Source organism: Odocoileus virginianus, chromosome 2, assembly GCF_023699985.2.
Source record: "Odocoileus virginianus isolate 20LAN1187 ecotype Illinois chromosome 2, Ovbor_1.2, whole genome shotgun sequence".
NCBI lineage: Eukaryota > Metazoa > Chordata > Mammalia > Artiodactyla > Cervidae > Odocoileus > Odocoileus virginianus.
In genome coordinates, this window is record NC_069675.1 from 6,478,804 (window position 1) to 6,494,225 (window position 15,422).

General features: G+C 47.3%; 1 protein-coding gene across 50 annotated transcripts in view; it reads left to right on the forward strand.

The window, feature by feature from the left end:
* Positions 1-848: 848 nt before the first annotated feature.
* The window catches only part of MAP4K4 (mitogen-activated protein kinase kinase kinase kinase 4), a 150,172-nt gene continuing 135,598 nt past the window's right edge, over positions 849-15,422 (forward strand). For all 50 annotated transcript variants that reach the window (XM_070475210.1, XM_070475228.1, XM_070475271.1 and 47 more), the window contains exons 1-2: positions 849-1,000; positions 1,350-1,415. In XM_070475210.1, coding sequence (XP_070331311.1) covers positions 944-1,000; positions 1,350-1,415 — 123 coding nt within the window. In that variant the 5' untranslated portion in view covers positions 849-943. The remainder of the gene's footprint in view (positions 1,001-1,349; positions 1,416-15,422) is intronic.

Here is a 15,422-nt window from a genome sequence, read left to right on the forward strand (position 1 = left end):
CAGAACTTGGGTTAAGACTCCTGGTCCACTCCTCGTCCAGAGTGAGGAACTCAGCACAAGGCAGTGAAAGGAGCGGTTCGGATTCAGTTTCCGCTCAAAGTCTCGGGACCCGTCGGCCGAGTGATGCTCGGCGAATCCCCAACTACAACCAGGTCACCGGTTCAGTCTGGAAAAGAAGAGAAAGGACCAGAGAAGCCGGTAGGGAAACCGGAAACGAGGGTCTTCAGGGGCCAGACTCGGCGGTGGGGGATGCGATAGGAGGAGAGGGGGGCGCGGGCGCCGGGAGGACCCTCCCGCTCGGGGATCCCGGCGGGGCGGGGCGCGGTGGGGCGGGGCTCCGCGGGGGCGGGGGTCGGCCCGCCCCTCCGCCCGAGGCAGGGAGGTGGGGGGTCCGGGCCGGCTTCCCTTTGTCCCGGGTGCGCCCCCCTCCGGTCCCGCGCGCGGTCGCCGCCCGGGCCCCACCCCTGCTGGAGATTCGCGCGGCTGCCCGCGCCCCCCGCCCTGCCGCCTCCGGGCGCGAGCGCGCTTCCGCCCGCTTTTCCTGCCAGAGGAGGAAAGGGGGAGCTGTTCGCTCTCCTCCGAGTACGATTTCGGTGTCCCGTGTCTCCTCCTCCCGCGCCGCCGCCGCCCCCGCCCCCCGCTCATCTTTGTCTGGCGGCCTCGCGCTCCGGGCTCCACACTCGGCGCCGCCGCGGCCCCTGCTCCGGGCCGCTAGTGCAGGCGCGCGCGGGGCGCGGGGCCGGGGCCTGAGGCGCGGGCGACGCCCGGGGGCCTGCCGGCCGCCCCGGCCATGGAGTGAGCGCCGCCGCCACCCGCCCGCGCTCGCCCCGCCCGCCGCCCCCGGCCTCGCCCGCGGGCCCGCGCCGCCCGCCGGGCCTCCGACGCCCAGAAACACGCCGGAGACCTACTGATCGTGGCCGATCCGCGGAGGCAGAAAGGGAAGATGGCGAACGACTCCCCTGCCAAAAGTCTGGTGGACATCGACCTGTCCTCCCTGCGGGTGAGTGGCAGCCCGGGAACACCCCGGCGCGGGGCGCGGGGCGCGCGGGGACCCGGGGCCGCGCCCTGGCTGCCCGGGCGCTCGGGCGCCGCCGCGGGAAGAACCACGGGCACGGCGGCCCCTTTGTCTGCCCGCGTCGACGGGCGCGGGGGCCCCCGGGGCGCGACCCTTCGCCGGCGCCGCCGCCGCTCGGGACCCCCGGTCCTCGGATCGCGGCCCTCGGGCTCCGGCGACCCCACCGCGCGAAGCCCACCGCTGGGGTCGCCGCCCTTTCTCTCCGGCTGCCCTGCTTCTTTATTCATTGTTGTGCTGCTTTCCGACGCTCACCCCTCCCCTCTTTCTCCTCCAGGATCCGGCGGGGATTTTCGAGCTGGTGGAAGTGGTGGGAAATGGCACCTACGGACAAGTCTATAAGGTCGGTACGGGCGCCTCCTTTGTTTCCCGGGGACGGGTTGAAACTTCTGGTCCGGGGGCGCCGGGGGATGGACACGCCGCCGCCCGGAGGCCACGCCGCGCGGCTGAAGTTGGGAGAAGGGGCTCGCCTCGCCGTCCCGCTGTTTTTTAGCAGAGTTTATATTCACACTGGCCTGAAAAGACCTCATTTCCTGGCTCTCAGATAAGGAAATAACGCTCCACTCTAGGACATGCACTTCCATAAAATGGGAAAGCGTTTTTTTTTTTTTGCCTCAGACAGCATCCATGTGTCCCCCCTCGCCGCGTTTTTCCCAGATCTGGCCTTCGGAGTTGGTGTGTTCATTAAAATTCAGAATAGGCAGGCCTTGCCTGTGATTATCCCAAAGCACTGCCTTGGCCTCCTTGAGAATTGTCTTCGTGTTGCCTCGTTTGAATGCTTGCCGGGAGTCCAGGGAGCGGAGTTTGCTGATACCTGGTTTTGCTTTATCACCCGCATACGTTCTACCGATGGGCGCATATTTGGGGGATCAGGGGAGGGCTGTGTGTTTGGGTAGCAGGAGCAGGAAGAATTACAGGGTGAGGATTATACAGTCTGAATTCCAGGAATAACCTGTTTGACAGGTGTGTAATTGAACCAGAAATGAGACAGAGCCCAGGAGTGGCGAGGGTGCCCGGATTTCACACCTACCCCAGGTCTTTTTCTCTTTCTTTTAACACGCCCCCCGCCCCCCATCCCTTGAAACTAACAGATTCGGAGAGTGAGTCGGCCCGGCCCCGAGTAACAGACACCTGATGAGACTAAGCGTGTTGCTGGTCTGATTCAGTGCACATTGTGGCGATTACAGAGAACTCTGGCTAATGGAGGCACTGGGCCTTGAATGTTTTGCAACAGAATGTGAAATTCTCCGTGTTCTGATTTGTTTCTTATTACTGAAGGCTCTCTCCAAGTTATCTGCACTACACCAGGGGTGTTCATAGCTGTTCCCTGTTTTCTAGTTGGATTGGGATAGAAGAAGAAAAAAAATCTTCTGAAGCAGGGCTTTGTGGTTCGCTGTGAAGAATTGTCATTGTCTGGTGAGAAGTGGAGGAGGGGGGGTTAGAAGCTGACTGTAGACATTTTCTTTGGCCAGATTAAGTGTGGATCCCATTGTCCCTTTTTCTGCTCTGTGAATAGGGTTTATCTATACACAGCTCCAACTTTCCCCCGATCCCAGCCGTGTACTGGCTTGTGGTCTGAACTGGATGGAGTCCGTCTTTTTAGGTGATCTCAAGTGAATCAGCATGTGTTCTGTTGGCTAACAGTTGGGGCCAGGGCCAGGTTTTTGAATTTGAAAGAGAGCCCTGTTAAGCTCGGCCTGCCGGGCTCAACTGAATTTGGAAGCTTTTGGAAAATTTTGGAAACGGTCATGTTGCAACTCCCTGAGTGGTCTGCTAACTGGTTCCAAGACCGTTCTCCCCAGCCTCAGTGTTTGTTTAAGCACTGGTTGGTTTTTCCTAACTGAGTTTTTCTGGCCAGATCCGAGTGGTGACCGTCCTCGTCCAAGTGAGTTAGCCAGGGTTTGTTTTTGACCTGGTTACACAGAAGTTGGATTGTTTGGGTCTTCAAGGGTCAGCATGAATGTGAAGGCTGGTGGAAGTAGACCAGAAGCTGTCATTTTTGTTTTTAAACTGTAAGAGAAAAAGAGTGAACCCTGAATGTGTCTTCATGGGTTTAGGAGCTGGGGGTTCTTAGTGGGAGCAGCTGGGGCAGGTTCACTCCCAAGGTTTCCCCTGCTCCTTCCCTCTGGTTCCATACTCTCTTCCCGAAAGCTTTTGGGATCGATTTGCTAAGCACCAGGTTTGGAAAGCCACTGGGATCAGGGCAGTAACAGGGTCTCTGGCTCTCTCCTTACAAAGTCAATACAATTGAGAAGGAATTCTGAAATTATGCAAAGCCGAGGAAACTATAGGAAATCTGTGCAACAATGGCCTGCAGTCTGAAGCAGGAACAGGGGAGCTTTTGCTTGCCTGCAGTTGTTTTATTATCACGGAGAATTTGAAACAGACACTGGCGAGGGAGAGGAAGAGGACAGCACCGGCTTCACGGTGACCAGCACATGACTAATCTGGTTTTTTCTGCTGTCCTTCTCCCACCTCCATTATCTTCACATAAAACTCAGATGCCATTTCCCCATAAATACTTCAGTTGGTGTCTTTTTTTTTTTTTTTAGGTAGTCTCCATGCTGTTCTCACACCAAAAAAACTGAATTCCTTCCTAGCAAATGTTCAGTTTTTCTTTTTTAAATTGAAGTCTAGTTGATTCGCAGTGTTGTGTTAATTTCAGATGTACAGAAAAATGATTCCCTTATATGTATATGTGTGTGTATGTAAGTATTCTTTTCCAGATTCTTTTCCCTCGTAGATTATTACAGACTATTGAGTTACCTGTGCTATGTAGTAGGTCCTCATTAGCTGTCTTATGTATAGTAGTGAGTATATGTTAACCCCAAACTCCTAGTTTATCCCCCATCCCTGCTTTTGTAACCATAAGTTTGTTTCAGATGTTCCATGCTAAATTTTCCTGATCGTCTTATATATGTTTTCTTACTCTCATGATAAAGTCTTTCATAGTTTTGAACTGACCCTGGGAAGTTGAGTCTCTGGTGGAAAGAGCAGAAACCGTTAACATCTCCATTTTTTCCCTCCCTTTGTTGTTATTTCTAGAACCATTTTCTTTCTTTCTTTTTTTTTTCCTAGAACCATTTTCATCATGCCCAGAAGTGTGTTTAGGGTTTCTGTTGGCATGATTTGCATACAGTGGTTTTGTGATTAGATTATTGACACTCTAGCATTTGTTTGCTCTTCCTGAACATCCATCAGTGTGACTAGTGTCAGAATTTGGAAATTAAAAGAACAATTGTAGGTGAAACATGTGTAAGCTGAGCAACCTGTAGTCCTAGTTTATTTCATTGTTAGATTTTCTGTTTTTTATTTTTTTCTGTGAACTTTTTTAGTGATTAGTGGTTGCTTATTTTTAGAAGATTGTGTTTACATGAGGTGGATGAGTTGAGAGAGGGAGTTTGCTGAGTTTTGATATGTTCTATGAAAATGGCTTTCTTGGGGAGAGTTTAGAATTTGCTCCATTCCTGACTAAAACGGTATAGTTGAACAGTACATAACTTTATTTTTAATAAAAGGATGTGAGACATAGGCTGTATTCTATCTAGATAAACTTAGTTTTTGCTTTAGGTTTTTGAGTGATCATAGGGAAGGATACTCATAAATTAAAAAGTGAAAAACATTGTGAATTTCTGTTTGCAGGGTTTTATTTGGAGTACCATACATTTGTAAAAGAAGTGTCTGTAAAATGTTCCTGTGTGTGTCAAGTAGTGCATGTAGTAGATGCAGTGAATTTTAATTATTGTCATCCAAAGGGGGAAATGATAATGGGAAGAATCCAAACCAGGACTGATAGATCGAAGTTCATTTTTGTATCATTGGAGTTTGTTATTTTTAAATTTGGCCGGTTTTGTTTCTTTTCTTGGGGTAGCTACTCTTATTTTGCCTTTTGTGAGCATTCAGAGGCCAGTGGTCCAAAATGTCTTGGATAAAGGCAGGAAAATCCTGCACTGGAGAGGCCTGGGGGGTGGGGGTGGGGTGAGGGGGTGGTTAGGGAGCTGAGAATCCAGCAGCCCCCTTGCCTGGAGTCAGGGCTTCCTCACTGGAGGGATGATGAGCATCTTGACTTTGATTCTGTTCTCCTGGGCTGGAGGCCTTGAAGGCTGAGGAGGAGGAGGCTCCTCCAGGCCTGAAGATGATGAGTAGAGTAACCTGAGAGTTGGCCACCTGTTAGGCGCTGTGCAAATGCCGTCCCCCTCTTTTATTGAAAGTGGGGTGTGTGTGGCCAAAGGTGACCCTCTGAGAGTGGCAGGAGGGCTCGGGGGTGGTGGGCATCTGGAGGAGGGTTTATTCCTGTTGGTGTTGAGAATGCCCCTAGTTCCTTAACATCAAGGATCCACTGGAAGTTTGGGGGTCTCTGAGAGTAGGAGGCTTGCTCAGGTTTGAAGGAGGAGAAGGTGAGATGGTTGGCCTGGATCAGTGGTCCAGGAGAGAGGAGGGGAAGGCCAGGCCTGGGCAGGGCAGGGCAGGGCAGCGGAGAGAAGAGTGCTGGAATGAGTACTTAGGCTTATTTCCTTGATCAACTCACTCCCTGTCTGCAAGCTTTGGTGTGATCCTTTACATGGGGCCACTGTTTTCCCGCTGGATGAGAAGGAGCCTTGGGATTTGTGAAAGTGCTGAAATTGCTTTCGATTGCTCTGCAGTAAAAGTGCCATGTAAATTGTGTAGCTTTAAAAAATCATCAGTGTAACATTTTGGAGCAGGCACTTAAACTTTTGTGGGGGTGGGGGGGAAGGCTGGTTTCTGCAAATGTTACCTTGTCAGGGTAGTGACTCTTGCTCTTAATTAGAGGTAAAGACATTCACTGGGGCACAATGAACTTTGTAGAACTGCCTGTTTTCCTTAAGAGGAGGGTTGATCGGCCTCTGAGTGGCATGTACAGACTTGTTCAGAGACACAGAGTTCCTTCCTGCTGGAAAGATTCCGGGCCGGAGTTTAAGGGAGGTGGAGAGGACACACAGAGGCAAGTGGCTCTCTTAAAAAAAATTATCAACCCAAACTTCCAAAAACTGTTTTGAAATGAAACTAAATCAGGAATGTCAAAAGCCTTGTAGAAAAGCCAACCATCAGATAACACCCTGCTGATGGTAGTTTTTTTTTTTTAACTCTTTATTCCTTGAAACTTTGTAATACAGTGTTTATTTCTGTAGCTGGCAGAGTTGTATTTTGCCTCCCCCTAACCCCCAATGGATCTCAGATATATGTCTGTTTCTGTGTATTGACATTATCCAAAAATATTATCCGAGGGCCCTTTTGGTACAGAGTGTGTGTTCATAGATTTTTGTGGACTGACCCTGGAAAAGCAAAGATGATTTTTGGAAAAATAGATCCTACTTTGGAAGTAGGATCCTACTTTGGAATCCATGAGCAGGTGTGCTAAACCATGGAATAATCTAAAGTGTTCATCCCCAGGGAACAAAAAAATATTATAAAATGCATTTTAACCTAAAGGTGGGTGCTTTGACAGATGCATTTCATATATGGTGTTTTATTTTGTTTCTTTCTTAGTAAATACATACTTTCATCTTGTTATGAATAGCAGCTTGAGCCAAGACATAAATCCAAAATTGGTTAAGAAAAGGGCAAAAAATGCAAGTTTGCTAGCCGGAGAGTTGCCTGCCCTCAGAGCTGTCGGGCATTCTCTGTCTCAGCTGCGCTGCCTTTAGGATGCCTGTGCTTTTCAGCGTTAGTAACTCTGCTTTCAGTTGTCTCTGTTCTTATGACTTACACTGGCGGACAGCAGTGCACACAAATTATCTCACAAGCGCACGGCTCGCAGACCCAGGTGGCCCGGGTACCAAACGGGACTGTTGCCCAGAGAGCAGCACTGGAAGCTTCACTCTCTGTCTTATGAAGGAGAATGTGCAAGAGTGCAGACCAAGAATTCGTGGCATTGGAGTCAAGAACTTAACCTGCAGTGGCTTCTCAAAATCCAACACTGCCTGTTGAGAATTTTTTGTGATGATTTTAAGGGTCGAAACAATTTTAGGTCATCACGTTACTGTTTGAAAATCAGGGTTTTAAAAACTTGGTTTCTCCCACAAGTGGCTAGATATATAGCTAGTGGATCGCGGGTCATCTTAAAAGTACTTGCAAGTAATTGCTGTAAATATTTAGTATAAACAGATTTTTTTGTGAATTCAGGTTGGTTTTAATACTGCTCTGAATTGTCAGTGTTAACATATTAAAAAGCTGTGTTGAACGTTTAATTTGGGACCTGATTTTCATCGGAACATGATTATCAGGGGGGTTGAGATTCCCAAGTACTTTTAGAAGATTCTGTTTACAGTTATTAATATTTTGGGCTCATAATATGATAATGCAAGAATTGAATTAGGATACATTTGTTGGTCACAGCTGAACAACAACATTTTTTGGACTTAGGGAGGGATGGTAAGGAAGAGAATGGAAACCAGGGCAATGTTAATATCACTGGTCATCAGTGTGGCAGCTGAACGGTCTCAGGTTTTTATGATACTCTGTTAGGAGGCTGGCTCAGTAATAAACGTCAGCTGGCATCGTTCACAAGCAAAGGGAGCGATGTGTTGGCAAGCGCTGAGTTGCGCGGCACTGTTTTCTGTAAGAATTTCAAAAGGAAGGACTAAATGAGAAGTTTTAGAACTTCTCAGGTTTTAAAAACTGGGACCTTAGAAACTGACATCTGTGTAGCATCGTGAGGAACTTGGAGCTGATTTCGGGAGATGAGTTAACCACGCGGGGCTGGTGTCCTGCCTCTCAGGGTGCTGACTGCACTGCAACCCCAGCTGGGCCCTGCCTTCATGGTCCGTGGTCCGTGCAGCGGTGCAGGCAGCGTGTTTACCCTCCCGGAGCCAGGGAAGACGGCGTGGACACCGTGTGCCAGACGTGTACCATCCTGAGCCGGCTCTATCTCCCCAGGCCCTGCACCAGGCACAGCCGCTGCACCCAGCCCCCGCTTTCCAGCCTCCATGGGGCTTCTCTGGGCCATAAAATACAGTACCAACTAGGCAAGGAAAGAGACAGAAAATCAGATACAGAAAATACCACCCTGAATCTTTTTTTTTTTTAAATTTAGTTTATTGGAGTATAGTTCATTCTACAATGTTGTGTTAATTTCTGCTGTATAGCAGAGTGATTCAGTTTATATATATATATATATATACACACACACACATATATATAAAATACACATTCTTTTTCATATTATATGCACATTCTTTTCCATTATGGTTTATTATAGCATCTTTAATATAGTTCCCTGTGCTATATATGGTACCACTGTATAAGGTCCTACAAAGATAAACAGTATTGAAACTTAGAGTTGTCCTATTCCAAGATGCTTTTTAGTTGATCCATCTGAAATGAACTGCTGTATTTTTAAATTATATGCTTGCATGGGTTTTTCTTGGTTTATTAGTTTTGTACACTTACTGACTACTAGAGATGGTGGTTATGGTTTTTGAACTACTGTTGTGGTCTTTTGTGAAGAATTGGCTGGTATACCTGCCCGGCTCCCTTAGGTGAGTATATCATAATTTGGGGTTAAAATGATAATTGCATTATACCGCTTATCTCTGAGCCAAGTAGTCTAATAGGATTCTGTTTTCTGTTTTAAACACTTGAAAAGTTACATCAAATGCCTAGAAGAGTTCAGCTTTTATCAAGTTTTTTTTTAAACACTTGAGTACGACAGATGACTTATTGTTTCAGATAGCTTATTTTTTGTTGTTCAGTTGCTGTGTCCGGCTCTTTGCGACCCCACGGACTGCAGTATGCCAGGCTTCCCTGTCCTTCACTATCTCATGGAGTTTGCTCACATTCATCTCTGTTGAGTCGGTGGTGCCATCCAACCATTTCTTCCCCTGACGCCCCCTTCTCCTTTGGCCCTCAAGCTTTCCCAGCATCAGGGTCTTTTCCAGTGAGTCAGCTCTTCACATCAGGTGGCCAAGGTATCAGAGTTTCAACTTCTGTCCTTCCAGTGAATATTCAGGATTGATTTCCTTTAGGACTAACTGATTTGATCTCCTTGCAGTCCAAGGGACTCTCAAGAGTCTTCTCCAGCACCACAATTCGAAAACATTCACTTTTCGGTGCTCAGCCTTCTTCATGGTCCAATTCTCACATCTGTACATGACTCCTGGAAAAACCATAGCTTTGATGATACAGACCTTTGTTGGCAAAGTGATGTCTCTGCTTTTTAATACGCCGCTTAGATTTGTCATAGCTTTCCTTCCAAGGAGCCTATAGATTCACTTTTTTCTCCCTGGAGGGGAGCTGGCCAGGTATACATTCCCCGACCTTGGTGTGTCATAGCTCTGGTCCTGGACCATCTATTTCCTGGATACCTCAGTCTTTTTTTTTTTGGGGGGGTTTACTGCCTTAACTTTCCTGAAGCACATCCTCCAGGTACAAAAATTTTGTTTTTGGATGGCTGAAAATGTTTGTATTCTACCTTCGCATGGGATTTATATATTAGCTGGTGGAAAATATTGTTGGCTGGAAATCCATTTTTCTCTTGGAGTTTTGAAGACACTGCTCTTGTATTTGAGTGTGACCTGTTCTAACTTCTTTGGGGAAGCTTTTAGGATATTCTCTTTATTCCTGATATTCTTAGATTTTGTGATTGTCGTGTATTGTCATTCACTGTTTCAAGAGCTTGGTTAATTCTTTTCATTAGGAACTGCCCTTTTCTTCTGGGAAATTTTTCTTTTTTCCCCCTTCAAATTCCCAGCCTTCTCTTTCTGAAAGTTCTATTAGTCACCTCTTTGATTTATTTTCTTATCTTTTCCTCTATTGTTATGTAGTTTTCAATCTTTTTTGTCCTACTATTATGAAATGCCTTTGACTTTCCATTTCAATGTTTCTATTGAATTTTAAGCCTTGTCATATTTTTAATTTATGAGAAGCCCTTTTTCACAGGTTTTTTTTTTTTTTTTTTTTTGTAAACTGCATCTATTCTTTCTTGGATTTATTTCTTATCTCTCTGAGGATATTGTGTGTAGATATTTTTGGTTGGTTGGTTTTCTTGAGCTCCTGTATTATTTTCCCTTTTCCTCCAGATTTCATTTTTCTTGTTTGTTTATTTGGGTCTCTATATATTAGTGTGTGTGTATTCTTTTTCAGATTCTTTTCCCTGATTGGTTATTATAAAGTACTGAGTATTGTTTCTTGCGCTATACAGTAGGTGCTGGTTGGTTTTCTGTTTTACATGTAGTGATGTATATGTGTTCATCCCAACCTTTTAAGTTATCGCCGCTGCACCACACCAGCCTCCTGGAGACAGAGAAGTTTGTTCAACAGGTTTGTTTCTTTAATCAGCTTTATTGAGGTGTATTTTATGTACTCTGGAGCTCACCTGCCTGAAGCCTGCCTTTCAGGCATCTTTGGTAAACGTGCTGAGTGGCATGACTGTTACCACAAGTCAGCGTTCAGCACGTCCCTCGCCCTAGCAAGGCCCCCCTGCCCCTTTCACCGTGAACCCCCCTGTTCCCTCCCAGGGCCCCAGACAACCGCCCACCTATTTTCTGTCTATAATTTGCCTATTTTGAACATCGTGTTTAAATAAAACCATGGCGCATGTGGCCGCTGGTGTGTGATTCCTTTCACTTTGCATAAAGTTTCAAGGTTTGTCCACGCTGCTGAGCGTGGTGGTTTGTCCCTTTGTGTGGCTGGATGGTGTCCAGGGTGTGGACAGGCTGTGTTTTGTCCACTGGTTTGCCAGCTGATGGACATCGCGGTTGTTCCTAGGTTTTGGCTGTTGGGAGGAGCGCCTTCTGCAGGTGTCTGAGCCTGGCATCTGAGTTGCTTCCCAAAGAGCTGCACTTGGAACCTTATGTAGAGGAAGAAAAGAGACAGGGCGCTGGCCTGCCCGGGTCTCCCCCTTCGTCATCAGCATAACTCATCACCTCCTGGTTCTGATGACCCAGCCCCTTCCCTTGAAACCATTACCTTTTCTGCCCTCAGTGTTAGTCATCGCTATAAGTTTAGGTCATTCCTAAACATGAAAAGTTCCTTATCACGGTGAAGACAAACTGTTCACTAGCAGTGAGGTCATTGGTATCGGAAACTAGACCAAACCAGTTCTTCTCACATTTGTTGGGAGATTCCCTTGTCCAGAGCCAGCCATTTGCCATGGGATGCTGAAGACTGGAGTTTTCCTTTATCTCAGACAGAAACCATTGACTCACCAGGATTTTAAAAAACATAACAAAATCTATTATCCTTGGTCAGAAGGGTGTGTTCGAAGTTAAATAAATGATTTGTTGCTTTATATGGGGGAATACAGGACTTCCCAGGGGGCTCAGTGGTAAAGAATCCACCTGCCAGTGCAGAACATGCAGGAGTCATGGGTTCGATCCCTGGGTTGGGAAGATCCCCTGGAGGAGGAAATGGCAACCCACTCCAGTATTTCTAGTATTCTTGCCTGGAAAATCCCATGGACAGAGGAGCCTGGTGGGCTCTGGTTCATGGGGTTGTGAAGACTTGGACATGATTAAGCATGTGCATGCACACAGCACACACGGGCTGGGGGGGCGGAATACAGTTATTCCTTTGATTTTCCTCAACTGTACCTTATAGGGTATTTTTTTCATCTTTCATTCTGAAGAACTCTTATGATATCTTTTATTAGAGACTTGAATGCATTCAGGTCAAATCTAAATTTTAATACTAGGATACTTTTGGAAAATTCTTGTACTTAGAGCTTTCATTCTTACCTGCTTGTGATACTGACAGTCCAGAGGGTTGCAAAGAGTCAGACATGACTGAGTACACACACATATGATCTAATAGAATGCTGTTAATGGGGACTTCCTTGGTGGTCCACTGGTTAAGAATCCGTGCTTCCACTGTAGAGGCGAGGATTTGATCCCTGGTCAGGGAACTAAGATCCTGCATGCCGTGTGGTGTGGCCAAAAAAAGAAGAGAATACTGTTGACAGTCAGAACCCATGGTGCACCAGTAACCCTGGGACCCTCCGTAACTGCGGGGTTGTTTGCTGACTATTCAGTTGGGAGATCTCAGGTCAGAGACTGGGTGTTACCCGGGTCAGGTCTGTGCATCCAGGGGACATAGGAGTTATTGGACCCTGAGTCAGGCAGTGAGGACGGCCTGCCTGGGGTTGAGGATGTGCGTTCAGGTGGTACAGGCTTTTCTGGCTGTATTCGTCCCCTGTGGGGGCCCACCCGCTGTTTTAGGGCCTTTCCTGTTTGAACTTGGCGAGTGAGAATACCTCAGTTTTCTCTCTGTGTGTCTCCTTCTCCTAGTTCCCGGAACAGACTTGTAGATGTTCAGCTCTTTATTCTTTCCTGTCTTGGGGGCTTAGCATCTGTCCGGCGTGTTGCTGTTTGTGAGAGATCTGAGCCTGCTTTGCCGGCAGCAGTCCTTTCACTCGTTCTCTTAGTTTGTTGCTGGCTGTGGACATGGTGTGCCAGGCACCATGCCGGGCTCCTTGGTTTTGTTCAGTCGCTCAGTTGTGTCTGACTCTTTGCGACCCCATGGACTACAGCACTGCAGGCTTTCCTGTCCTCCTTTGTCTCCTGGAGTTTGCGCAAACTCTTGTCCGTTGAGTTGGTGATGACATCCAACCTTCTCCTCTCATGTTGCACCCTTCTCCTCCAGCCTTCAATCTTTCCCAGTATCAGGGTCTTTTCTAATGAGTTGGCTTTTCACATCAGGTGGCCGAAATACAGCATCTGTCTTTCCAATGAATATTCAGGGTTGATTTCCTTTAGGATTGACTAGTTGGATCTCCTTGCAGTCCAAGGGACTCTCAAGAGTCTTCTCCAGCACCACAGTTCAAGAGCATCAGTTCTTTGGCGCTCAGCCTTCTTTTTGGTCCAAGTCTATATGGGCCTCCTTGGTGGCAGTGAACAAGAAAAGTGGTCAGCGCGCCATCCGGCAGCAGGTGGCCCTGAGTTTGAGGCTGATGATGTGGCTGGTGGGAAAGAGCGGGAGGGCGGGGGCGGGGAGAGGTGCATGGGAGCCTATAAGTAGGCTAGATCTGATAGAATAGACTGTGATATACAGTGAAGCTTTATGATTTAAATTCAGTCTCTGGCTGAGGCAGAGATGGGTGAGGAGCCTTGGAGCTGATGACTCATTGTCCTGGTTAATGGAATAGAGATGAGAGGGGTGTGATCCATTGATTATGGTAATTGCCAGCCCCTTTCAGTTTTCCCAGAGCATATGTCTCTTGAGGCCTTGCATCCTCTGTCTGCTGCTCTTGTGGTGTCTGGACTCTCCTGAGTTTGCAGCTCTCCGTGGAGCCCTCCTCAGCACCCCCATGGAGAGTAGGGTGGGGAGGGTGTGCTTCTCAGACCTTGGGGTGTCCTGTGAGCAACCTGTGGTGCTCATATTTGGGATGAGCGACATCTGTCATTTTTTTCGTCTCACTCCTCTCAGTTATTTTCACTTTTGTTTCCCTCCTTATTGCTTGACGCTTCTTAGCAGTACTGGCTCCATCACTGCTGCTCTTATACTTTGACACTTGCTTGCGGACGTCCTGGGCTTGAAATAAAGATACTGTACTGCTGTCCTCTGTACAGTGCTGGGCAGTAACGTACACAAGATCTCTGCCACTTGTCCAGGGTGCACACATGTGATAATTTTCACCAGGTGCGTGAACTGACTTACGTGATTGGACATGTGAACACATACTGGCATCTTTGAAAGTTCTCGACTTGAAGGTCCGTATTTAGGGGACTTCAACCTAGATAGCATATTAAAATGCAGAGACATTACTTTGCCAACAAAGGTCCAACTGGTCAAGGCTATGGTTTTTCCAGTGGTCATGTATGGATGTGAGAGTTGGACTGTGAAGAAAGCTGAGCGCCGAAAAATTGATGCTTTTGAACTGTGGTGTTGGAGAAGACTCTTGAGAGTCCCTTGGACTGCAAGGAGATCCAACCAGTCCATCCTAAAGGAGGTCAGCCCTGGGTGTTCATTGGAAGGACTGATGCTGAAGCTGAAACTCTAATACTTTGGCCACCTCATGTGAAGAGTTGACTCGTTGTAAAAGACCCTGATGCTGGGAGGGATTGGGGGCAGGAGGAGAAGGGGACGACAGAGGATGAGATGACTGGATGGCATCACCGACTCGATGGGCATGAGTCTGAGTAAACTCCAGGAGTTTGTGATGGACAGGGAGGCCTGGCATGCTGCGATTCATGGGGTCGCAAAGTGTTGGACATGACTGAGCAACTGAACTGAACTGTATTCAGAGTTATGCAGTCGTAACTGCATTTTGGAACATATTCATTACTCCAAAGCAGAAATCCCATATCCCAGTCCTCCTTTCTACCTTTCTCAATTCAGCCCCAGGCTACTACTAATCTACTTTTATTGTTGTTGTTCAGTTGCCAAGTTATATCTGACTCTTTGCTACCCCACGGGCTGCAGCACGCCAGGCTCCTCTGTCCTTCACTATCTTCCGGAATTTGCTCAAGTTCATGATCATTGAGTCAGTGATGCCATCCACCCATCTCATCCTCTGCCTTCTATCTCTATAGATTTACCAATTCTACACATTTCATATAAATGAAATCACACAATATGTGTTCTGTGAACACTTAGCGTGCGTTTGAGGTTCATCTGTGTTGTAGTAGGACTTCCCTGGTAGCTCAGCTGGTAAAGAATCCGCCTGCAACGCATGAGGCCCCGGTTCGATTCCTGGGTCGGGAAGATCCGCTGGAGAAGGGACAGGCTCCCCACTCTAGTATTCCTGGGCTTCCCTGGTGGCTCAGCTCTTAAAGAATCTGCCTGCAGTGTGGGAGACCTGGGTTTGATTCCTTGGGTTGGGAAGATCCCCTGGAGCAGGGAAAGGCTGCCCACTCCAGTGCTCTGGCCTGGAGAATCCAGGGACTGTTTCATGGGGTTGCAAAGAGTCAGACATGGCTGAGTGAGTTCCTCTCTCGCTGTGCTGTAGTTTGTATTGGTGCTTTACTTCTTTTTGTTGCAGAGTAACATTCTGTTGAATGGATATACTAGTTTTATTTATTATTCAGTTGAGGGTCTTGTGGACTGTTTCTACTTTGGGTCAATTAGGAATACTGCTGCTGTGAACATTTGTGTCACAAGTTTTTGTATAGACTGTTTTCATTTTCTTGGTTTTCTGTCTAGGAGTAGAATTGCTTTTACTGTCACATGTTAACTCTAACCTTTAGAGAAACTGCTAGTTTTCCAAAGCAACTGGACCATTCAGCATTCCCATCAGCAGTGTATGAAGGTTCCAGTTTCTGCACCTCCTCACCATACTTCTCGTTATCTATTTGATTATAGCCATCCTAGTGATATCTCATTTTAGTGGTTTAGATTGCTTTCCTCTGATAACTAATAATGTTGAGCATCTTTTCACATGCTTGTTGGTCATTTG